Source organism: Nerophis ophidion, linkage group LG05 (assembly GCF_033978795.1).
Source record: "Nerophis ophidion isolate RoL-2023_Sa linkage group LG05, RoL_Noph_v1.0, whole genome shotgun sequence".
In the NCBI taxonomy this organism is placed as follows: domain Eukaryota; kingdom Metazoa; phylum Chordata; class Actinopteri; order Syngnathiformes; family Syngnathidae; genus Nerophis; species Nerophis ophidion.
Genome location: NC_084615.1, coordinates 66,813,367 through 66,839,754, shown reverse-complemented (window position 1 = coordinate 66,839,754; position 26,388 = coordinate 66,813,367). Strand labels below are relative to the sequence as shown.

The window sequence follows — 26,388 nt, the reverse complement described above, 5'->3', positions numbered from 1 at the left end:
GTTTCAGGGCAAATCACTCCACGGAGACAGCCCTCGCAAAAATGACTAATGATCTATTGCTAACGATGGATTCTGATGCGTCATCTATGTTGCTGCTCCTCGATCTTAGCGCTGCTTTCGATACCGTCGATCATAATATTTTATTAGAACGTATCAAAACACGAATTGGTATGTCAGACTTAGCCCTGTCTTGGTTTAAATCTTATCTTACTAATATGATGCAGTGTGTCTCCCATAACAATGTGACCTCGGACTACGTTAAGGTAACGTGTGGAGTTCCCCAGGGTTCGGTCCTTGGCCCTGCTCTCTTCAGCATCTACACTCTGCCGCTAGGTGACATCATACGCAAATATGGTGTTAGCTTTCACTGTTATGCTGTAGACACCCAACTCTACATGCCCCTAGAGCTGACCAACTCGCCGGATTGTAGTCAGCTGGAGGCGTGTCTTAATGAAATTAAACAATGGATGTCCGCTAACTTTTTGCAACTCAACGCCAAAAAAACGGAAATGCTGATTATCGGTCCTGCTAGACACCGACCTCTATTTAATAATAAAACTCTAACATTTGACAACCAAACAATTAAAGGCGACACGGTAAAGAATCTGGGTATTATCTTCGACCCAACTCTCTCCTTTGAGGCACACATTAAAAGCGTTACTAAAACGGCCTTCTTTCATCTCCGTAATATCGCTAAAATTCGCTCCATTCTGTCCACTAAAGACGCTGAGATCATTATCCATGCGTTTGTTACGTCTTGCCTCGACTACTGTAACGTATTATTTTCGGGTCTCCCCATGTCTAGCATTAAAAGATTACAGTTTGTACAAAATGCGGCTGCTAGACTTTTGACAAGAACAAGAAAGTTTGATCACATTACGCCTGTACTGGCTCACCTGCACTGGCTTCCTGTGCACTTAAGATGTGACTTTAAGGTTTTACTACTTACGTATAAAATACTACACGGTCTAGCTCCATCCTATCTTGCCGATTGTATTGTACCATATGTCCCGGCAAGAAATCTGCGTTCAAAAGACTCCGGTTTATTAATGATTCCCAAAGCCCAAAAAAAGTCTGCGAGCTATAGAGCTTTTTCATTTCGGGCTCCAGTACTCTGGAATGCCCTCCCGGTAACAGTTCGAGATGCTACCTCAGTAGAAGCATTTAAGTCTCACCTTAAAACTCATTTGTATACTCTAGCCTTTAAATAGACTCCCTTTTTAGACCAGTTGATCTGCCGTTTCTTTTCTTTTTCTCCTATGTCCCACTCTCCCTTGTGGAGGGGGTCCGGTCCGATCCGGTGGCCATGTACTGCTTGCCTGTGTATCGGCTGGGGACATCTCTGCGCTGCTGATCCGCCTCCGCTTGGGATGTTTTCCTGCTGGCTCCGCTGTGAACGGGACTCTCGCTGCTGTGGTGGATCCGCTTTGGACTGGACTATCGCGACTGTGTTGGATCCATTATGGATTGAACTCTCAAAGTATCATGTTAGACCCGCTCGACATCCATTGCTTTCCTCCTCTCCAAGGTTCTCATAGTCATCATTGTCACCGACGTCCCACTGGGTCATTATGGTCACCGATGTCCCACTGGGTGTGAGTTTTCCTTGCCCTTATGTGGGCCTACCGAGGATGTCGTAGTGGTTTGTGCAGCCCTTTGAGACACTAGTGATTTAGGGCTATATAAGTACACATTGATTGATTGATTGATTGATGTTTAAGAGGGAAACATCAAAGAACTCAAAGGACATGAAAGACATTAAAGTAACAGAGCTGATGCAACCAGCCACTTCTATGAATAAAAACTAAAAGAAACATATACACTGTGGTGGCCTCTGCGGTGTTCCACGCCATCTAACACAATTTCCCAACTCATATGGAAACGGGGTTTGTATTATTTCATCAATATTACAGGTGGCAAAAATTATTGTTTCTCCGATGCATCACAATTTAATTGTGGGGATTCATAAATCGATGGACAAATGTCCAAATATCAATTATTTTCGTATGCAAAATAAAGTTGCGGTTTTAATTGCTAATGTTCACTAAATGTTAGTTTTATGTTTGATTCTAACTTAATGTGGAAGAACCATTAGCTAGCATTCCTAAAACTTTGTTTTAGCTGGGTTAGCGTGGACACACACAAGCCATGCTAGCTGTGATGCTAAGCTAGCTTGAATTTTAAGTAGTGAAACAAGAAATGAAACAAATTATTTTTCTATTTCAACACAAGACTATAAGAACCGCGTTACAACGGAGAGTAACCAGCTAAGAAAAGGAAATTAGCAAATCTATCATGCATCAATCAATCAATCAATCAGTGTTCATTTATATAGCCCTAAATCAAAAGTGTCTCAAAGGGCTGCAAAAGCCACAAGGACATTTTCGGTTCAGATCCCACATCAGGGCAAGGAAGAACTCGCAAAAATGACTAATGATCTATTGCTAACGATGGATTCTGATGCGTCATCTATGTTGCTGCTCCTCGATCTTAGCGCTGCTTTCGATACCGTCGATCATAATATTTTATTAGAACGTATCAAAACACGAATTGGTATGTCAGACTTAGCCCTGTCTTGGTTTAACTCTTATCTTACTGATAGGATGCAGTGTGTCTCCCATAACAATGTGACCTCGGACTACGTTAAGGTAACGTGTGGAGTTCCCCAGGGTTCGGTCCTTGGCCCTGCACTCTTCAGCATCTACATGCTACCGCCAGGTGACATCATACGCAAATACGGTATTAGCTTTCACTGTTATGCTGATGACACTCAACTCTACATGCCCCTAAAGCTGAGCAACACGCCGGATTGTAGTCAGCTGGAGGCGTGTCTTAATGAAATTAAACAATGGATGTCCGCTAACTTTTTGCAACTCAACGCCAAAAAAACGGAAATGCTGATTATCGGTCCTGCTAGACACCGAACTCTATTTAATAATACAACTCTAACATTTGACAACCAAACAATTAAACAAGGCGACACGGTAAAGAATCTGGGTATTATCTTCGACCCAACTCTCTCCTTTGAGGCACACATTAAAAGCGTTACTAAAATGGCCTTCTTTCATCTCCGTAACATCGCTAAAATTCGCTCCATTCTGTCCACTAAAGACGCTGAGATCATTATCCATGCGTTTGTTACGTCTCGCCTCGACTACTGTAACGTATTATTTTCGGGTCTCCCCATGTCTAGCATTAAAAGATTACAGTTGGTACAAAATGCGGCTGCTAGACTTTTGACAAGAACAAGAAAATTTGATCACATTACGCCTGTACTGGCTCACCTGCACTGGCTTCCTGTGCACTTAAGATGTGACTTTAAGGTTTTACTACTTACGTATAAAATACTACACGGTCTAGCTCCATCTTATCTTGCCGATTGTATTGTACCATATGTCCCGGCAAGAAATCTGCGTTCAAAGGACTCCGGCTTATTAGTGATTCCCAAAGCCCAAAAAAAGTCTGCGGGCTATAGAGCATTTTCCGTTCGGGCTCCAGTACTCTGGAATACCCTCCCGGTAACAGTTCGCGATGCCACCTAGGTAGAAGCATTTAAGTCTCACCTTAAAACTCATTTGTATACTCTAGCCTTTAAATAGACTCCCTTTTTAGACCAGTTGATCTGCCGTTTCTTTTCTTTTTCTTCTATGTCCCACTCTCCCGTGTGGAGGGGGTCCGGTCCGATCCGGTGGCCATGTACTGCTCGCCTGTGTATCGGCTGGGGACATCTCTGCGCTGCTGGTCCGCCTACGCTTGGGATGGTTTCCTGCTGGCTCCGCTGTGAACGGGACTCTCGCTGCTGTGTCTTGGATCCTCTTTGGACTGGACTCTCGCGACTGTGTTGTATCCATTGTGGATTGAACTTTCACAGTATCCTGTTAGACCCGCTCGACATCCATTGCTTTCCTCCTCTCTAAGGTTCTCATAGTCATCATTGTCACCGACGTCCCACTGGGTCATTATTGTCACCAATGTCCCACTGGGTGTGAGTTTTCCTTGCCCTTATGTGGGCCTACCGAGGATGTCGTGGTGGTTTGTGCAGCCCTTTGAGACACTAGTGATTTAGGGCTATATAAGTAAACATTGATTGATTGATTGATTGAACTCAACCCAGTGGGATGACAATGAGAAACCTTGGAGAGGACCACAGATGTGGCTGACCTCCCACCCCTCCATTATTGCGGGTGTGCATTATTAGGCTGCAACCAACAGAGGCACTGTGGATTCAGTCTCCTCTAGCTTGTGGTCTGTAATGTTTTAGCATTTATAGTACTTTTCAAGATATTCAAAAACACTGAATCGAAAACCAGAAGCAACCATTAGACTAAAATAGGGTCTAAAAAAGAACAGGCATTTGCTATGGAAGGTTGACTGAGTTACAGTCATGCAAACCTCAACTATGCCAAAACTACTCCTAGTTGGAATTTTTTTATCGATATACAGCAATGTTACGTAGTATGTTTTTCCATCGATCAATCCATTTTGAACCGCTTGTCCCTTTCGGAGTCGCGTAGGTGGGTGGAGCCTACCCTAGCTGCATTCAGATGGAAGGCGGGGTATACACCCTGGACAAGTTGCCAACTAATCGCAGGGCCAACACAGATAGACAGCTCAGTGCAGAAAACAATAGAGATAGCGATTATTCATCAATATATAATTTTTATCAATGGTTTTTGGTTTCTTTGTGGGTTTGTGAGATTAAATGATTCCCGATATTTCAGTTGTGGATAATCAGATATAGTAAAGTTTTTTGGGGAGCTTCTTTTACCACACATCTATTACTGAAACAATTCACTATAAGTATTATCTCCAAACTCAAATTGTTGACAGATGTCAATTGCGGGAAACTAATTTGTAAGCAAAACCAAATGCAAAACCACACTTTAACATTTATCGCATGCCTAAATTTATCTTTACTGCTATTTTTTGCGTGGCTGTTAACTACCATAAATGCCATGAATCTTCAAAGAATGGAATTTTGTTTTGACCTGTCCTCTGCTTGTCAAGCTTGGTCATGTGAACTCGGCTTGTGTTCGCATGAGCGTGTGGTGTCCATTGTTGCCGGCCTAAAAGGAAAACACATCATTGTGAGAATCAGGTGATACTTGCCAGCCTACGCTACGTAGACACTGCTGGAAAATGTGCATCGAATGTGTGTGAAAATGCTCTGGATTTGGCTGTGTTTCATGAGGGTGAATAAATGAAACAAAGCCAGCCTCTGGGCGGGGGATCCCATTGAGTAGTGTGACCCTGGACTTGACACACTTTCCCTCAGTGTGTTTCCTTTCTGATAGTAACACACACTGGCTGCATGTATCTGTGTAAAAAATATGTAAATCTTAATACTTGGTTTTAATTGACACTCAGGTTTTTTTAATTTGAATTGTTTATTATTGTGATTTGCAGTTTGCTGGTGGTATAAACCTGTACTGTGTTGTGCTGAGAAGAGTTCTTAGTATTTTGTACTTCTCACTCAGCATAGTCAAAAATGATTTAACTATAGGATGTGCAGTGCAATTAATATCTCATTTAAACGATGTAGTGTATTGGAACTTTTTTGTGGAGCAGTACCTAATAAAGTGTCAATGTAGTATTGGTGTCTCTGTAATATAAGATTACAGGGATACTTCCTCATGCATGCTCACGGGTTATTGTTTTTCTTACAAAGGGTGAACCACGCTTGTAATGTATAGTAGTGTTATGTCAATTAGGCCACTATGGTCGTTATAAATGGCATGTCTACTTAGTATTCAATCCGACTGTTGGACTTCCATTGAGATTTGTTGTCTTGCAAGGTCTCGTGTTGTTCTAGTGTTATAGGCCCTCGAGCTAGGATACTAAGAGAGGAATGAAAAAGCCTTTTTCTATGTAAAGATACACACACACACACACACACACACACACACACAAACACATATACACACACTATTTAGAAGCTTCTAGTATAGGGTGGGAACGCTTACACTGCCAACCACGACTTTAAACTAGGCCTGTGTTCGCAACCATGAATAGGAGCTCAGCAGTACTCGCCTCTAGCAAGGTGCTATATTTCTTACTAGCTAATAATTGAAAACCAAGCTGTCAAGGTGACTAAGTCCTCAGGTAATAATCCTGTGACTTTAGTTGTGAAGTCAATTCTATTATAAAGTTCTATTTCAAGAGATCTTTGTTAATGATTACAGGAAGCTGGTTATAGATACACAATTACTGATTATTCATATATATATATATATATATATATATATATATATATATATATATATGTATGTATGTATGTATGTATGTATGTATATATATATATATACTGTATGTATTCTGTGTGTGTGTATATATATATATATATATATATATATATATATATATATATACTGTATATATTAGGGGTGTGGGGAAAAATCGAATCGAATACGTTGTGCGATTCAGAATCGATTCACATTTTTAAAAAAATTCGATTTTTATTTAGAATTTTTATTTTTTTATTTTTTTCATTTTTTAATCAATCCAACAAAACAATACACAGCAATACATAACAATGCAATCCAATTCCAAAACCAAACCTGACCCAGCAATTGAGAGAAGACACAAACACGACACAGAACAAACCAAAAGTAGTGAAACAAAAAGGAATATTATGAACAACAGTATCAATATTAGTTATAATTTCAGGATTGCAGTGATTAAAAATCCCTCATTGACATTATCATTAGAGGTTTATAAAAAATAAAAAACAAGAACAATAGTGTCACAGTGGCTTACACTTGCATCGCATCTCATAAGCTTGACAACACACTGTCCAATATTTTCACAAAAATAAAATAAGTCATATTTTTGGTTCGTTTAATAGTTAAAACAAATTCTCATTATTGCAATCAGTTGATAAAACATTGTCCTTTATAACTATAAAAGCTTTTAAAAAAAAATCTACTACTCTGCTAGCATGTCAGCAGACTGGGGTAGATCCTGCTGAAATCCTTTGTATTGAATGAATACAGATTCGTTTTGAATCGGAAAAATATTATTTTTGAATCGAGAATCGATTTGAATCACAAAAACCGATATATTATCGAATCGCAACCCCAAGAATCGATACTGAATCAAATCGTGGGACACCCAAAGATTCGCCTACTTAATAAATATATATATATATATATATATATATATATATATATATATATATATATATTAAGGCTGGGCGATATATCGATACAAACGATGTATCGCGGTTTTGTCTCTGTGCGATATAGAAAATGACTATATCGTAATATTCGAGTATACATTCTCACGCAGTTGCTTTTAGCTGCGGGCATTACACTACAGGCTCTTCTCACTCCTTCTCGTCTCTCCTTCTCACAAAGACGTAAAACAAGCCCGCCTTCTTACATACGTCACATACTGTCACGCGTGTAGCGTCACACGCTCTCGCCGAGAGCTAACGTTATCATGGCTAATGAAAGCTGAGGCAGGTCTTGCAAGCGAAGCGAGTCACATTACGAGAGAGAAGGTGCGAAACTGATCACAAATGGAGGAAGAACAATTAATGCCCAAAAAAACAGCAGAGGGTCCATCATCTGGCGTTGGTTTGGCTTTAAGCGGCAAGATATTTAGCAGACAACAGCAATATGCAAAGTATGCTGCAGAAGTGTCGCTAAAAAAGGTAGCAGCACTACTAATTTGTTCTTTAATTTAAAGTCACCTGCGAGAGAATGAAGAGTATTCAATAAATACAGTTTTAATGAATTGACTCAGTTGTGATCCCTCTCTGCATGAAAGTTTAAAAGTAGCATATATTAATGCAGTATGAAGAAAAATGTTTTAATGTAGACACATAGAATCATCATACTACTGTGATTATATGCATCAAGTGTTCATTCAAAGCTAAGGCAAAATATTGTAATATATATCATTTATCACGATATGGCATAAAAATACCACGATATTAATAAAAGCCAATATCGCCCAGCCCTACAGCAGTATGATGATTATATGTGTACACATTCAAACATTCTTCTTCATACTGTATTAATATATGCTACTTTTAAACTTTCATGTAGAGAGGGAAATCACAACTAAGTCAATTGACCAAAAGTATATTTATTAAAGTTAGTAAGCAATGGCACAAGAATTCGAGTCATTTCCAAAACATAAATTGCAAGATTGTCAGAGACATTTTAAGTGTCAAATAAAAATGTGCTGCATAATAGGAAATCAAATAGTATTCGTCCTTCACTGTGTGGTATGTTACCAAGGTTATGAAATTGCAAGATTGTCAGAGACATTTTAAGTGTCAAATAAAAATGTGCTGCATAATAGGAAATCAAATAGTATTCGTCCTTCACTGTGTGGTATGTTACCAAGGTTATGAAATTCTCTTCATACTCTAGTGAGTGATTTTACAAACGATGCTACATATTAGCAGTAATGCTACTTTTTATAGCAACGCTTTTTCCCCCCACACATGAAAAATTACGATTGTCTGTTCGACATATTCACACTTGAAGCCGAATCACCGCCAGACGATGGAAACCCTGCTGTTTTTATTGGGAATTAAGTTTTCCTTCATTTGTTACCAGATCCGCATTTGTGACATGACAGTGTGTGACGTATGTAAGAATGTGCGCCTGCTTGTCTGCGAGAAGGAGACACGGGAAAGAGCGAGGAAAGCCTGAAAAGTACACCCGCAGTTAAAAGTCCTGCGTGAGACCATATACTAGAATATTACGATATAGTCATTTTCTATATCGCACAGAGACAAACCCGCGATATATCGTATATATTGATATATCGCCCAGCCCTATACTGCTGTGATTATATGCATCAAGTGTTCATTCAAGGCCAAGGCAAAATATAGTGATATATATCGTGATATAGCATAAAAATATCACGATATTAAAAAAAGGCAATAATATACATATATATATGTATATATGTAAATATGTATGTGTATATATATATATATATATTTATATATGACGTCATATTGGCCACACCCCCTGTATAAAATAAAAATTTAAAAATTTCCGATGCTTAAAGTTTAGTGCCAATGTTTCGACCGTATTTCCCTGTCCCTTGTCTGCTATGTGGTGAATGGGATCTTTTTGCCCCAAGCGGTCAAGTAAACAACTTATTGAACAATGCATGTTTTATATTTTTATTGAATTGAATGCCCACAAATTCTCGTTAGCAACAATTTCACAATTTCCAGTTTCTCTTTTCAACATGTTTGAAAATAAGTAGAGCTTATTTAATCCTACGCCTTTTTCTTTACTTAGCAGTTGCTAACACTATTGTTCAGTTTTTGTTCTCAATTTATTCACAATATACTCCGTAAGTAATAACATAAAATAATAAATAAATAGTGAAGTAAGTTTTATTTTATATGGATAGGTTCATTGGCAGCACTAAATTGGCCCTAGTGTGTGAATGTGAGTGTGAATGTTGTCTGTCTATCTGTGTTGGCCCTGCGATGAGGTAGAGACTTGTCCAGGGTGTACGCCGCCTTCCGCCCAATTGTCGCTGAGATAGGCTCCAGCGACCCCGAAGGGAATAAGCGGTAGGAAATGGATGGATGGATGGATGGAGATAATTTATATTATCAATACATTCAGAATGTTCACCACGTTTCTTCTTCTTTGAACTTTGTAAACACTTTAACTTTAAAGAGTTTCTTGAATTGGATCATATCAGTGCATTGTTTGATTTCTTTGCTTAATCTATTCCATAATTCAATTCCACATACTAATATACTAAATGTCTTATGTGTTGTACGTGCATACAAATGTTTTAAATTACATGTTTCTATAAGGTTATATTTCTTCTCTTTTGTTGAGAAGAATAGTTGTACATTCTTGGGTAGCACGTTATAGTTTGCTTTGTGCATAATTTTAGCTGTTTGCAAATTCACTGTGTGGTGGAATTTCAGTATTTTCGATTCAATAAATAAAGGGTTTGAATGCTCTCTATATCCAACATTATGCATTAGTCAAACTGATCTTTTTTGTTACACGGTTAATGAGATGAAGTGTACTTTTGTAGTTATTTCCCCATATTTCTGCACAATAACTCAGATATGGTAACACTAGCGACATTGGTGTGCCGTCAGAAACAGCAAGGCCTTCTCTGATGGCCTAACATAACCAGAAATCATGATCACAATTAAATATGAACGTATTTTTTTAATTTACTTTTCCTAAATATCTTAAGTTATTCATATTCTCCATGTCATATTATGCTCCTTCCAGCGCTGTTGTTTGTAGGTTATAGTGTTTTTATCCAATCAGAATTCAGCCAGCTTATGTTGCCATGCTGTACCAAATCTGCTTGAAGCCTTCAGAATTAACAATGCAGGTGTTCGTGCGGACACATACAGTAATAGACTGTTGCGATAGCCAATCAGATCACGAGTTGTTGTCAGTAAGGCCTTCTAGATGGCCTAAGGCAGATATACCGTATATTGTGATGTTATGAGCTAGGTAACACAAGAATTCCATTACCCAGCATACCACAGTAGTGCAGAGCATGCGCAGTAGCCACATTTAGCCATGCCGGCAGCTGGATGTTTTTGACGAGCACCATCTGGAGTAAACTTTAAGAACTCAGCCAACACGACTAGTCTGCATCTTTTATGATTAGAAAAGACAACACATATATTTGCAGGGCCATTTTCAAGAAGGATATTTAAAGAGAAACAACATCTTGTGAATGGGTTCTACGGATTGTAAGTTTAGGATATTTTATTTCTTTATTTTTTCACGTATAATGATTTTTGCAATTTTAATTTTGACAGTACCATATAAGATATATTTTAATTCCTGATGCGGGTTTATTGATTTTTAAATGCGCCGGAAAATAACCCGTTATGTACACTGCTGTTGGTGATTTAAGGCACAGTAGTGCGTAAATGTGTTTCTGTATAGTACTTCTCCAGCGATGGTCATGTGGTGACATAAATGATAGTATTTTGAGAGGTAATCATTGAAGTCGGACATCACTGAAGGCCTAGGTGGCAAACGCACGGCCCGCCACTGACTAGCGAGCAGTAGAGAATATGGAGTAATTTTTGGTCCAATGCATATTTAGCTTTATTCATTATTGACGTATTTCTTGCCGCCTTATGTTGTATATTTTTTATATGAGATTTCCAGTTTATTTTATCATCAATAATTATACCAAGGCATTTGGTTTCATTTACTCTTTTAATTGCTCTTTTGTCTATTTGTATTTGTGTTTGGCTTTAGTGGCCATACACTCCTCTTATGCAGATCGGTTTGCAGTCATACCCTCAATCTCTGTGTTCAAATTAAATCTGCACATCTGGCATTGTATTGGTCAGCCTATTGCAACTAAATAAAACCACAAGTTATCTAATTAAATGATTAACAATTGAACAGTGTGATGTTTTGTACTACCAATAGACAAGTGAAAATGCTCTTTCACAGAGGAGCCACACAATAGTTTCTTCTGGCTCATTTCTACTTAACGCTCCTTTTCTTCCACTGGCTGTGCATAATAGGCTGATTATCGGCCCTGTCAGCTTTGTGTGCTCGGTCAGATGTAAACACACATTTCCCAGAAACCCATGACACACATGAGAAACTTAAAAATGCTACTTACAATACGAAAAAATATTCCCAACATTGATTAAGACATTGATAAAGATTACAAGCACAGAGTTAGGGATGTCTTGGTATGAACATTTCTTATCACAGTTATTGTGACCAAATTTATGCACGGTTATCATTATCACGGTATATACAGTAAGTACTTATTTTTTTTTTATTTTTAACCAAGTTTAATTTTTGAAAAACACATTCAAAATGTTTTGCTGCCACTGGAACTGGTGATTTACAGAGAGTAAATGGGACAATGAATAAGGCGGATTACCTCCAAATTCTTCAGGACAACCTAAAATAATCAGCCCGGAGGTTGTGTCTTGGGCGCAGTTGGGTGGGTGTTCCAACAGGACAATGACACCAAACACATGTCAAAAATGGTAAAGAAATAGCTAAATCAGGCTAGAATTAAGGTTTTGGAATTGCCTTCCCAAAGTCTCAACTTAAACGTGTGGACAATGCTGAAGAAACAAGTCCATGTCAGAAAACCAACAATTTTAGCTGAACTGCAACAATTTTGCAAGAGGAGTAGTCCAAAATTCAACCAGAAGCTTGCCAGAAGCTTGTGGATGTCTACTAAAAGCGCCTTATTGCAGTGAAACTTGCCAAGCGACATGTAACCAAATATTAACATTGTTGAATGTATACTTTTGACACATATGTGCTCCAATCACTCTATCACAAAAAATCAGAGTTGTAGAAATTATTGGAAACTCAAGACAGCCATGACATTATGTCCTTCACAAGTGTATGTAAACTTTTGACCACGACTGTATATTACATATAGGTTATATTTTATATTGTTACTATGGTACATTTTTAGTCTACTTCATACCATTTAGTTTTCGCCCTCTTTTGTGCCCTTGTCTGCATTATCCTTTCCATATTTTTTAACCGAGCTATTGTGTCTTAACGATTTCTCTTGTGGATCAATAAAGTTTGTATAAGTCTAAGTCAACATATTTAAAGCTCCGAGCACTTCATGCCTTCTCAATGTTCTACATTTTCGTCAGTTACACTTGATAAACGATTAATCAAAGCAACAGAATAAAATATAAATGTAAGCTTTTTTCAAATTGACTGAATCGATTAATTGTTGCAACCTGAGTTGTTGTAAGATTTACATCCCTATTACATTGACTAGTTAGATACCATTTGTGTAATTGTTTTCTCATTATATTTTTACTTTTTTATTTCAGCTAGCTATATCTACTTGGTATTTTGTTATACCTCTAGCCCTCTGTAAGGTCTTTGAAGTAAAACTGTAGATTGCATTTAGCGATGAACCCATTGAGGCACATAGTTTTGGAGTACAAAAGCAGTTCATTGTGATTCGGTAGAATCTGCAGAAAGTAAGCTGGAATGATGTTGTGAACCTTATGATAGCCACTTAACTTGTGTTACATTCACTTTGGAAGTTAGAAATCTGAAATGGAATTAAGTTATCAGTGTTCACCTTAATCCTTCAAGATTTGTTATGTAGTTAAATGTTTTGACTCGTTTCCATACACTTTGAATTTGAATGCACATTTTGTGTTATTTTTGTAATATTTTCACGGAAGTAGTAAAACTGCGGGAACACAGCAGGGAGTTATTTTGTTCACTCATCGTGTTGCAAACGGACCAGGCAGCTCAGCGGATCGGTTAATGACATGCATCCTTGTAGCCTTTTCTGAAAACTTGAGTGTTCTTCGTGGGTTTTTTTTGTGCGGTTGTCAAGCAAATGTAAGTGTGCATCAACCCCAACTTCTGAACTGGAGTGTGGTTTGAGAGTCTACCCTATTCTAGATTGAGGGTATTTTGTATGCTATAAACCAGTGGTTCTCAACCTTTTTTCAGTGATGTACCCCCTGTGAACATTTTTTAAATTCAAGTACCCCCTAATCAGAGCAGAGCATTTTTGGTTGAAAAAAAGAGATAAAGAAGTAAAATACAGCACTATGTCATCAGTGTCTGATTTATTAAATTTTATAACAGTGCAAAATATTGTTCATTTGTAGTGGTCTCTCTTGAACTATTTGGGAAAAAAAGATATAAAAATAACTAAAAACTTGTTAAAAAATAAACAAGTGATTCAATTATAAATAAAGATTTCTACACATAGAAGTAATCATCAACTTAAAGTGCCCTCTTTGGGGATTGTAATCCATCTGGATTCAAAAACTTAATTCTAAACATTTTTACACAAAAAAAAATCTTTAACGTCAATATTTATGGAACATATCCACAAAAAATCAAGCTGTCAACACTGAATAGTGCATTTATTTTCACAGTTTATGAACTTACATTCATATTTTGTTGAAGCATTATTCAATAAATATATGTATAAAGGATTTTTTCATTATTGCACTTTTTAGAATATTTTTGAAAAATCTCACGTACCCCTTGGCATACCTTTAAGTACCCACAGGGGTACGCGTACCCCCATTTGAAAACCACTGCTATAAACTGTCTGAGACAAACATCGAAACAGATCAGCAGCACCTCTGCTTGTGGGAGCCAATTACTTCAGTTGATTTTGCCAGGATTTCTTTTTTTTCAGCAATTCCTCACAGTCTGTTGTCATGCCTACATAAAAGTCAAATGTGATTCCCCTTTCACTCTCTTATCCAGATTTGGATGTGGTGTGAGTGAAACTTTGTTACCATGACGACCCACGTGACTCTGGAAGATGCCCTGTCCAATGTGGACCTGCTGGAGGAGCTGCCCCTCCCAGACCAGCAACCATGCATCGAACCCCCTCCCTCCTCCATTATGTACCAGGTGCACATTCACACTCCTCATGCTGTCACTACCATGCACGGACATGTCCATTTTTTATAAATGTACCCTGCTCACTACACTCTCCTTCCTTCTGCAGGCCAATTTTGACACCAACTTTGAAGACAGGAATGCCTTTGTGACTGGCATTGCTCGTTATATAGAGCAAGCTACAGTCCATTCCAGCATGGTGAGACCGTTCAGTTCACATAATTGTAGTCGGCACATGTTTGGATACTTGTTTAAAATATTAATATCAATCTGGTCTCCAAGCCGAAGCTAAAGGCGCTGTGCTCTGATTGTTGGTGTGGATTGGCATTTATTTACAGTTTATCTTTTGGTTGTTCACTCACAAACACACATGATCACATACTAGTGATTGAGCCTGATACTGTTCAACTCAACGTCCTCCTGATGTTGGGATGTGACTCAATAGTGGGATTTGAATGACAAATAGAGGAATATGTGCTTTATTTAACTGTATTTCATCAGGAAGTCCCATTGAGGGTAAATGCAGTCTATTTGAGGACAATAGAGCTAGGGGGATGGAGAAATGTGTATCGCCTACTTCTGAATGGAAAAAACGTTCCACTGCTGAAATATTAATAGTGTCCATTCATTATGGAACATGCTACTCAGAATACTACTAGGAATATATGTAGTATGTAGTAAATATAGTACATTTAACAAGACGTAGAACACAATGAAATCCTAAAATGCTCAACAAATTCTTAAAATAGCATGTGTATGTCAATGTTACGGCATTATATGTTGTTTTTGTAAATTTGGGACCGATATTTTTTACAGCCACTAACATTTCTGGAAGCCATACAAAATGTGCTTTACTTTAGTACATAGTAGGGCTGTCTTCGATGAAGGAGTTTCAGTTTAACCTGATTTGTTAGATTTTTAAGATCACAGCTAATGGGGATCCCCACAAATACAGTGAAACCCTAATTTACAATCTTAATTGGTTTTTGAACAGGGTTTGTCTATTGAAGCGCATTTATCCATTAAAGAATAGAACAGAACATTTTAAGTCATCAAACATGAGAGCATGACATACAGGTGGCTACTCTGTTAGATGCAGTTGAAATACAATATATATAATACATAACATCTTAAAAATAAATGCAAAAATACCAGTACAAACAGTAGTGCAACAATGAAAAACAGTGTAAGCTATTTAGACAAATTCAATAACCTAATGACCGACAGGATAAAACTGTTTTTAACTCAGTTTGTCCTGCTCTCATGTGACCAAAATATCTGGAGGTAGCAGGTTAAACAAGTGCTGACCAGTTTTAGAGCAGTCTGCCAGGATTGTCTTCGCTTCGTAAGAAGAATAATGGGTCCTAGCCTTGGCAAAAAAATCCATATTTTAATAAAGTTTTGTACATTTATACACAATATAAAGCACTGTACAGTACTGTATATCAAGCAAAAATAACAAGAGGTGATGGATCAACTATTTATTTTTATACCAAAGCCAAAACAACATCAACAAGAATAGCTGAACAGTCTTCATTATTTGCAGCTGCCCTGCTAACACACGCACAGTCACTAGCTCTGTGGTGCACTCAGTTACAAATCAAAAAACTCCTTCACACTTTGTTGGAGAATCTTGCCTGTAATTCACAATCTGCATGCGAGACAGCTGCACTTTGTTGGAGAATTTTGCCTATAATTCACAATCTGTATGCGAGACAATAACACGTTTTGTTTTAATGCAATAATTCGTCAGAGGTAAATACAAGTCCGCTTACAATGGATTGAATGGAAGATCTTCTATTTCACCCATATAACCCTCTAACAATTAAAAAAACGCCAACAATCCTTCATTTACATTTCATAACTTGAATATTAACCAAGTATTAGTGATATTGTTATCATAAGCGATAACACAGACAAACTATATTTAGCGGGGCCGCGATCACTGAGAGCTTCCTAGCTTATAGACTTAGACTTCCTCTTATTGTCATTAAAATTTGAAATTTACAGTACAGATAACAACAAAATTGTGTTGCATTAGGTCTTTGTAGTGCAGAATAAAAGAGCAATAAGGTGCAGATATAAATAAATAGATTACTGTACAGATAGATATATTGCACTTTTGCATTACAGAATCAGAATCAGACATACTTTATATGCATCCACGTTTATGGAAGTATGTTATATTGTCTTTATATTCCAGGGAGTTTTCCACGTCTATGGAAGTATGTTATATTTTCTTTATATTCCAGCGAGTTAATCCGTTTTGGGGGGGAATTGAAGGGATTATTATGATGCGTTCAAGAGTCTTATGGCCTGAGGGAAGAAGCTGTTACAGAACCTGGAGGTTCTGCTACGGAGGCTGTGGAACCTCTTTCTGGAGACCGGCAACGAAAACTGTCCTTGGTGGGGTTGGGAGCAGTCTCTACAAATTGTCTGAGCCCTGGTCAGGCAGCAGCTTTTTGCGATTTCCTGGATAGGAGGAAGAGGAGTCCTGATGATCTTTTCCGCCTTTACTCACCACTCTATGAGGCTTATGCCGCTATATTGACATCATCAGCTTGTGGAGCTGGTTCCTCGCCTCTGCGCTTGTGAAAGTTTATTCTAAAACATAAATGTAACCACATCTCATTTGTGACTTCTCTCACCACTAACATCAATGCTAAAACCCTCAGATTACCAAATAAATTTAAAATGCTAAAATGGTTGTACTTGTGTAGCGCTTTTCTACCTCTTTTCAAGGAGCCCAAAGCGCTTTGACAGTATTCCCACATTCACCCATTCACACACTGATGGCGTTAACTGCCATGCAAGGCGCTAACCAGGCCCCATCAGGAGCAAGGGTGAAGTGTCTTGCTCAAGGACACAACGGACGTGACTAGGATGGTAGAAGGTGGTGATTGAACCAGTAACCCTCAGATTGCTGGCACGGCCACGTCGAAAAACATATATAAGTCGCATTTTTGGGGGAAATTTATTTGATGAAACCCAACACCAAGAATAGACATTTGAAAGGCAATTTAAACTAAAGAAAGAATAGTGAACAATGGGCTGAATAAGTGTACGTTATATGACTCATAAATAACCAACTGAGAAGGTGCCTGGTATGTTAACGTAACATATTATGGTAAGAGTCATTCAAACAACTATAACATATAGAAAATGCTATAAGTTTACCAAACAATCTGTCACTCCTAATCGCTAAATCCAATGAAATCTTATACGTCTTGTCTCTTACGTGAATGAGCCAAATACTATTATTTGATATTTTACGGTAATGTGTTAATAATTTCGCACATATGTCGCCATTGAGTATAAGTCGTACCCCCGGCCAAACAATGAAAAAAACTGTGACTTATAGTCCGAAAAATACGGTGTGTATATATATATATATATATATATATATATAATATATATATATATATCTATCAATCAATCAATCAATGTTTACTTATATAGCCCTAAATCACTAGTGTCTCAAAGGGCTGCACAAACCACTACGACATTCTCGTACAGTATACATGCAGCATACCCCTTCCCTTTCGCGCTGTCCTGGATGAACTAAAATTATTTTTTCCAATCAGTTTGGAACTTGCGAGCGTACTTCTTCTTACTTGTCGTCGCCATGTCTCTTCTTTGTTCTTCTGCTTCGTCTCTGTTATGTTTTTGGACATTACTACTTGTCTTAGTTTTTAAGCAATGCATGAAGGGAATCCGGATGTTTTGTGTCAGTGTATTAACGTGCCGGCTGGAATAAACACACGCTGAGAAATAGCTCCGTGCCTGCTTACTTTATGGGTTATAGACCTATGGATAATGGAGACATATATAATAGTATCCTTTTCATGTGAGAGAGGACGCTAAAGGCAGTGCCTTTAAGGCACGCCCCCAATATTGTTGGGAGAAATTCGGGCAGAATGCTTGCCCCGGGAGATTTTTGGGAGGGACACTGAAATTCGGGAGTCTCCCGGGAAAATCATGAGGGTTGGCAAGTATGCCTGCCAAAACCGTCAGGCTGAGGAGCCGCCTCCAGAAATACCCTGCGTCCTCCCTCTGATAGAGGGGGTTCAATGTCTTGACGATTTGACTTCAAGTTTGATAGTTGAATCAGACGTCTCTGAATCGATTAGTCGACTATTCTAAGACAGCAACGATAATTAGTCGGCAAGTGTTCCAGCGTCGATAAAACACAAGGTGCATACTTCAAGCGCATTCATGCTTTTCGTCGTTTTCAGCAGCTATGCGCATTTTTACCGTAGCGGAATGAAAAGAAGGGGCTAATTATTTTGTTCTCATTAAGTGTCTTTGACTATTTGTGCGGCAAGGTGGGACAGCTGGCCCACTAGCATAACACTGTGCAAGCAGTTAGCATGTAGCAGCTAATATGGACGAAATGATCACAAAACCACATTTCACCACACCAATGTGGAAATATTTCAGATTAAACCATTGGAACAAGATGTGCCTATCAACACCAATGATCCAGTTTGCCGAATGTGCGCAAATACAACAAACCAGCAAGCCCACTTGAAACACATTACTGCTACTGCAACACTGCAAAATTGTGTGCGCTCACAGAAGGTGTGGTTGAATACCTCTCCAAAGACAAGCTGCCATTTAAAAACGCTGCAAATCTTTGACAGACATTTGTCATGTCATGTCGGTGTTTCTCGTTCCGGATCTACAAGACTAAGGTTTTTTGCATATGACGTGTTATTACATCTGCTTATACTGTAGTGTTTATATTGTTACTCTGCACTTTTGTTTAAAAAGGTCGTAACTTGATCGTCAGGTAAGTAATGTACAACTAACTACCTATGCCTACATGTTCAATATTTAAGTGCAACTTTCTTTGTTTATAATTTATTTAGCCATTTTACTTATTGTTTTAGTTGTGTATATTTGATCTCCGCCCCTTAACATATTTTATTGCTTTTGGTTCTGCAAAATTTTGCTAGAAGACATAGGACATTTTATTGTTTGTTTTATTTAACTTGGAGATTTAAACGTTTTCATTCCAATTACAATGTTAAAATATTCAAGAAATACAAGTTAATTGCATTTGAAAGGATATACATGCATTATTATGTATTATTACATCAATGGTTAATTTAGTCTCATAAAAATAATGGCAAGGATATCGTTTATCGGAAATAATTTCAAAGGTTATACATTGTCAAGCAAAATTTGTTATCGGCCGAGGCCTACTTAAAAGTGTTTTCGTTTTAAATACATGAATAAGGTATTTAGCATCATTTGTTAATTTTTTCGCAGAATGAAATGCTAGAGGAAGGACACGAGTATGCTGTGATGCTTTACACTTGGAGAAGCTGCTCGAGAGCTATTCCGCAGGTAACAAACTCACACACAAATAACCACTGATAGACCTAAACCAGGGCGATATGACTGGCCCCTCAGGTTCAGTCCAAAGACAGAGGCTCTTAACATTTTTGCAGCAAATTAAATCTATTAAAACCACTAGTGTGCTCCGGTTGTATAGAGGAACTTGGACCCATGTAAATTTGTAAAAAAAATAAATAAATAACAAAACCCTATAACTACTGTCCACTGCAATATACACATTTATTTAGCAAAACAGGGCTACTTTATCATGAAATGTGTAACTCTGGAAAAAAAATAGACAAAAAAACAAATCTCAATTACAGAGAATGCTGATTCTCAAATTAAGAATAATAGTGAAGGGAGGAGTCCAATTCGTAGCTTTTTTTAAATGTGACCCTGAGAACAATTTAGTTGAATAGCCATGACCTACTGTAAAAGGGCTGTCTGTTTTATCATGTCATGTTCAATCCACAAGTTCCTCTGTGAACCGAGAAGGAGTGAACACAGAAAAACCGCAAGAAGCATTTGAAGAAAGCACTGAATACAGTAGACATATGTTAATTTCATCAACACATTTCATCATTTTATTATTTTTGATATTCATTCTGTTGTATTTGAATGTGCCAAACCGAGACTGGTTGTTGCCCACAATAAATTATCAGTACAATGGCAATGTGTGTGACGGTGCCCTCTTGTGTTGATTAGGTGAAGTGCAACGAGCAGCCCAACAGAGTTGAAATCTATGAAAAAACAGTGGAGGTGTTGGAGCCTGAAGTCACCAAGCTCATGAAGTTCATGTACTTTCAGGTATGACATGCAAGCTTTATAATGAAAATGTTGTAACAATAGAAGAGGTTGTACGTTTACAATAAGTGGTCTACCGTATATGTTAAGAGTGGGGGGTATACTGATATTACAGTTATCCATCCATTTTCTACCGCTTATTCCCCTTTGGGGTCGCAGGGGGCGCTGGTGCCTGTCTCAGCTACAATCGGGCGGAAGGCGGGGTACACCCTGGACAAGTCGCCACCTCATCGCAGGGCCATATTACAGTTAATATCGGTATATTTTAGAAAGAGATATATATATTTGAGACAACCATAATATTCAAATATTTTAAAGTGTTTTTGTTATGGCTGTTTGCCCAGCAGGCACTGTAGCTGAGGAAGGGTCTGGCGCACCTTTGGAGTTGCTTTGCCTGCACCATAGCTCCAGCGGCTGGCGGGGGCAGGCAGCGGCTTCTCTTTACTAACATGAAGTAATGCAAGCCGGTGAAATGATTTAATAAAACAGCCTCAGGATAGGCTGATTGGCCTATACCAGGGGTCGGCAACCTTTACCACTCAAAGAGACATTTTGACCCCTGTTTCTCAAAATAAAGAAAACAATGGGACCCACAAAACTCTTTTGAAATTTATAATGAAATAACAGTCTTACAAAGTTTTTTTTGCTTTGTGCTATGTACAAACCGGGGGTCTCAGACACGCGGCCCGCACCTGAGTATGGAAATTTTATGTTATATGAATGCCGCTTGACAACATCAGACTTGCCAATCCTCCCAATTTTAACAACATCAGACTTGCCAATCCTCCCAATTTTATCGGGTGACTCCCGAATTACAGAACAACTATTCTCTAGAATGTCTGCTGATTTTCACCCTAACAACAACAATAAGGGCGTGCTATGATGGCACTGCCTATAGCGCCCTCTTCAACCTATACTAACAGCTTGCCAGCCCAGCCACGTATTGTATCTGGCTTCTGCTAACACACTTAAGTGACAGCAAGACATACTTGTTCAACAGCCATACAGGTCACACCGAGGGTGCCCATTTAAACAACTTTAACACTGGTACAAATATGTACCACACTGTGAGCCCACACCAAACAAGAATGACAAACATATGTCGGGAGAACATCCGCACTGTAACACAACATAAACACAACAGAACAAATACCCAGAATCCCATGCATCCCTAACTCTTCCGGGCTACAATATACAACCCCCCCGTAAGTCGGTTGAGTTGGCGGGGTTTGGTAGTAGCGGGGGTGTATAATGTAGCCTGGAGGTGTTAAGGATACATGGGATTCTGGGTATTTGTTTTGTTGTGTTTATGTTGTGTTGCAGTGAGGATGTTCTCCCGAAATGTGTTTGTCATTCTTGTTTGGTGTGGGTTCACAGTGTGGTGCATATTAATAAGAGTGTTAAAATTGTTTATATCAAAACCATCAGTGTAACCTGTATGGCTGTTGAACAAGTATGCCTTGTAGTCACCTACGTGTGTTGATAGAAGCCGCATGCTACAATTGCCCGGCCGGCACGCAGATAGCTTGGCGTAAAAGCTGACATCGGCTGCCTCGCAGATAGCATGGTATAAAAGCGGACGCGACATGTGCTTGAGGACGTTAAAGGCATTGCTATCACGGCATGCCCTCGATATTGTTGTCCGGGTAAAAACCTGAGGCAAATTGCCCTGGAAGATTTCTGTGAGAGGCACTGAAATCCGGAAACCTCCCAGAAAAATACGGGGGGGTCGGCAAGTATGCAACCGAGCCACATCAGAGTGATCAAAGAGCCGCATGCGGCTCCGGAGCCGCGGGTTGCCGACCCCTTGCCTATACTATGGCAAGCTCAAAAGGGAAAGTGATAGAAAATGTATTAATGGATGGTTGGTTTAAGTAGCGAGTATCTGTAATTATTTACTTTTAAGTAAATATCAGAGCATTGGTAGTAACATTAATGTGCTGTTGAGGTTAAACTAAACATTTTGCATGTTTTGATTAAAATACCGATATATATATATATATATATATATATATATATATATATATATATATATATATATATATATATATAATATATATTGTGATTTGGTGTAAAAGTACTGGAATATCAGTTTTGGTCCATATCTCCCAGCCCTTGTATATGTGTATGGCTGTTTATGTTTGTATTTATTTTCCTTTTACAGCGGAAAGCCATTGAACGTTTCTGCAGTGAAGTCAAGCGCCTGTGCCATGCTGAGAGAAGGAAAGACTTTGTGTCCGAGGCCTATCTGCTCACTCTGGGCAAATTTATCAACATGTTTGCTGTCCTGGATGAACTGAAAAACATGAAGTGTAGTGTCAAGAATGATCACTCTGCTTACAAAAGGTAGAGTGCCATCAAAAAATACAACTTTCTTCTTGAACTACTTTTTTGTCCACAGCCTAAAGTTGTGGATCTGTCTGTCTCAAGGGCTGCCCAGTTTCTGAGGAAGATGGCTGACCCTCAGTCAATTCAGGAGTCTCAGAATCTCTCCATGTTCTTAGCCAACCACAACAGGATAACTCAGGTTTGTTTAGCTCCAAGTTTAAGTTTGTCGGTATTAAAGCAGCACTAAGTAACGTTTGAACTTTCATAAAATATTTTCAAAACTTTTGGGATGACACATGGACATACAACTAGTTGAATGACACCTCTGTCATGGCCTGAGGGCTGAATCACTTTTACTGGCACTTAGCAATTTGAGGAGGCTGGCAAGAACCCTGCCACACATAAAAAACTACAAATGTGCTGACTTGCTTTACAGCATACGTAACTCCCCCTTTCTGCATTTGCTAAAAAGACAGAAGTCGATGTGATTGCCCACGTGCAATTACTGCTATCATGCTAAAAGCTGTAATACAACCAAAAAAACGGAATATTTTGTCTCAGGAAACAAAAAAAGAAAAACAGCTTACCCGGATAAAAGGACAGTCGGGATCAACATTCCTCCAGCTTTCACTCGCTGGGGTGAGCTCAAAGACGAGGACTTTCAGGCCGATGCTGCCTTTGCTGTGTTCCTGCTAGACCAGTTGGTGACGTTCGCTGCTCAAATCAAAATGATAATGCTAATGTTAGCTATCGTAAATTATTTAATTAATAATAAATAGCCACCAGGGTAATAATTACCCGAGATAGGCTCCAGCGACCCCCCGCGACGTTGAAAGGGACAAGCGGTAGGAAATGGATGGATGGATAGCCACCAGGGTGATAGTTACACTGCTACTTCCTCCCCAAAAAAATCTCACGCTAGTCTTTCTTAGCTTCATACCTGCATCTGCCCCGATACATTCTTGGTAGTAGCATTATGTTTGTAGCGCAATCCAAGATCATTTATTGATAGTGTCTGCCATTCAACATCAGCATCGCCATTAAAGACGTAATATTAATGTGGACATCATGTCAGTAAGACGCAACATGCGCCAGTCCTCATGGTAAAATGTGGTCTTCTTCGGACAAAACACTACCACTTTGGTCCACTGGCGCCACTAAAATCCGAATGGAAACACTTGTTAACTAAAAAAGTGACTTTGTATAATGTCATTTTGTGCTGTTATCTGCATTGATATCTTTTTGTTTGTTTTCTATTGTCTTTATTCACTTTACTTATTATAATTATTATTCCGCCATTTTTCATCTCCCTTTCCTTCCCACAATTTCGATTTAAACATTTACACTTTCAAAATTTTCAGCTCAATCATGAAAGGCGTGATTACAAAAAAAATTACCGGTACATTTTCAGGAATTCCACATCTTCCAAAACATATTTTTTCCGGTCTGTAATGAATGGACATATATTAAAAAATTCATATTTCGCTAATTTCTTGTCCAAATCAAACCATTCCACTCATTAAACAATTTTTAAAAGATCCAAAAATGTACATCTTTCCCAGGATTTTTTTCCCAATAAAAAGGAATGGGTAATTTAAACTTCAACATTTCCTACATTGCTCTACCAGATCAAACTGTCAGTTTCATAAGTATACAGCTCACCTACGTCATATATTTCAGTACTTGCCGCATAGTAACTGTTAGCATGTTGGATTAGCATGCTAACTTTTTTAGTAGATTTTACAGGTGTTCACCTCAGTCTCGTTTTGTTTAGCATGTTAGCCTTTTAGCTAATTATTCCAGTGTGCACCTCAAAGACATATTTTGGTAATTGACGCATGCTAACTTTAGCATGCTGGCTTTATTTTTTTAGCTCATTTCATTGATATGCGCCTGTTAGTCTTCCAGCTATTATATTTTACTACTTTTACTATCTGGCGAGTAGGGGTGTTTAAAAAAATCAATTCACATTCGAATTGTGATTCTTATTCATTCAGATTCTAAGTCTATTTAAAATTTTCAAAAACCAACAAAAAAAATAAATAAAGATATATTATTTTTGTTTTCTATTTAATCAAGGAAAACCTTTTTAAAAAGATGTTATCAGGCCATCTCAATGCTTACTCGCTATGCGTATCTATCATAGGTCAGCAACCAAAAGGTGGTATTATAACCTGTAACCTGTTAAAAAAAAGGTTTTATTATGATTATTTTATCAAATAATACTTTGCGAGAATCTGTTTGAATTGAGTATTGATTTCAAATCTAATTATTTCCCCAAGAATCAGACTTTAATCGAATCCTGACGTGCCCAAACATTCCCACCTCTACATGTCAGCATGCTCGTTGTTAGTGTTTCAGTTTGGATTTTCCATCCATCCATCCATCCATTTTCTACCGCTTATTCCCTTTTGGGGTCGCGGGGGGCGCTGGCGCCTATCTCAGCTACAAGTTTGGATTTTCATCATTTGTATTTTGGAGTTTGTGATACACCATTGCTTTCTTTAGTCCTCTAAGTAAGTTATGGGTTGTAGTGAAAAACAATATTCTTCAAATAATCTTCAAATACATTTTTCTGTTGGTGAGAGAAAAAAATAAAGAAAGGGATTTTCATTATTTGTGAACTAATCTCAGTGTTGTGTTGTTTTTGTGCAGTGCCTGCATCAACAACTGGAGGTGATTCCCGGTTATGAGGAACTTTTGGCAGATATTGTCAACATTTGTGTAGATTATTACGAGAACAAGATGTATTTGACTCCAAGTGAGAAACACATGCTGCTCAAGGTATACAAACGTAATGCTGTTCTACTTGATGTCGGCAGTCAAATGCGTTATTTTGTCTTTTGTGGGGTAAAATAACATCTACTGTATGTGTAAGGTGATGGGCTTTGGTCTGTACCTTATGGATGGAAATGTGAGTAATATTTACAAACTGGATGCCAAAAAGAGAATCAACCTGAGCAAGATTGACAAGTTCTTTAAAGTAAGGCCCTAATCTTTTTAATACACAGTATTTTAATCCTAAATTTAAGGGAATGACAAGTTTTTCATTTATGTGCTTCACAGCTTCAAGTTGTGCCACTCTTTGGAGACATGCAGATAGAGCTGTCTCGTTACATTGAAACAAGTGCTCACTACGAAGAAAACAAATCCAAGTAAAAAAAAGCATTAATACATTAGTAGTAGAGTAACAGCTTCCCGTCCTTCTTGGACATCATCATCAACAACTGAACCCTGTCTCTTCTCTACTATTCACCCAGGTGGACGTGCACCCAGAGCAGTATCTCCCCACAGTACAACCTCTGTGAGCAGATGGTGCAGATACGGGAAGACCACATTAGATTCATCTCTGAACTGGCTCGATATAGCAACAGTGAAGTGGTGACGGGCTCTGGTTTGGACAGCCAAAAGTCAGACGAGGAATACAGAGAGCTTTTTGACCTGTCGCTGAGGGGTCTACAGTTGCTGTCCAAGTGGAGCACACATGTCATGGAAGTTGTAAGTACCACTTTCTGGATAGTCTTGGAAAACTTTGTGAGTTTCACCCGCCACA

The 26,388-nt window shown here is 38.4% G+C and overlaps 1 protein-coding gene across 1 annotated transcript in view; it reads left to right on the top strand.

Annotated features, from left to right (window-relative positions):
* The window catches only part of cyfip2 (cytoplasmic FMR1 interacting protein 2), a 57,417-nt gene that overhangs the window by 7,136 nt on the left and 23,893 nt on the right, over nt 1–26,388 (top strand). The window contains exons 2-11 of the mRNA XM_061901825.1: nt 14,223–14,372; nt 14,470–14,559; nt 19,635–19,712; nt 20,409–20,510; nt 22,672–22,853; nt 22,938–23,034; nt 25,491–25,619; nt 25,714–25,818; nt 25,902–25,990; nt 26,096–26,333. Of these exons, the coding sequence (XP_061757809.1) occupies nt 14,256–14,372; nt 14,470–14,559; nt 19,635–19,712; nt 20,409–20,510; nt 22,672–22,853; nt 22,938–23,034; nt 25,491–25,619; nt 25,714–25,818; nt 25,902–25,990; nt 26,096–26,333 (1,227 nt within the window). The 5' untranslated portion in view covers nt 14,223–14,255. The remainder of the gene's footprint in view (nt 1–14,222; nt 14,373–14,469; nt 14,560–19,634; nt 19,713–20,408; nt 20,511–22,671; nt 22,854–22,937; nt 23,035–25,490; nt 25,620–25,713; nt 25,819–25,901; nt 25,991–26,095; nt 26,334–26,388) is intronic.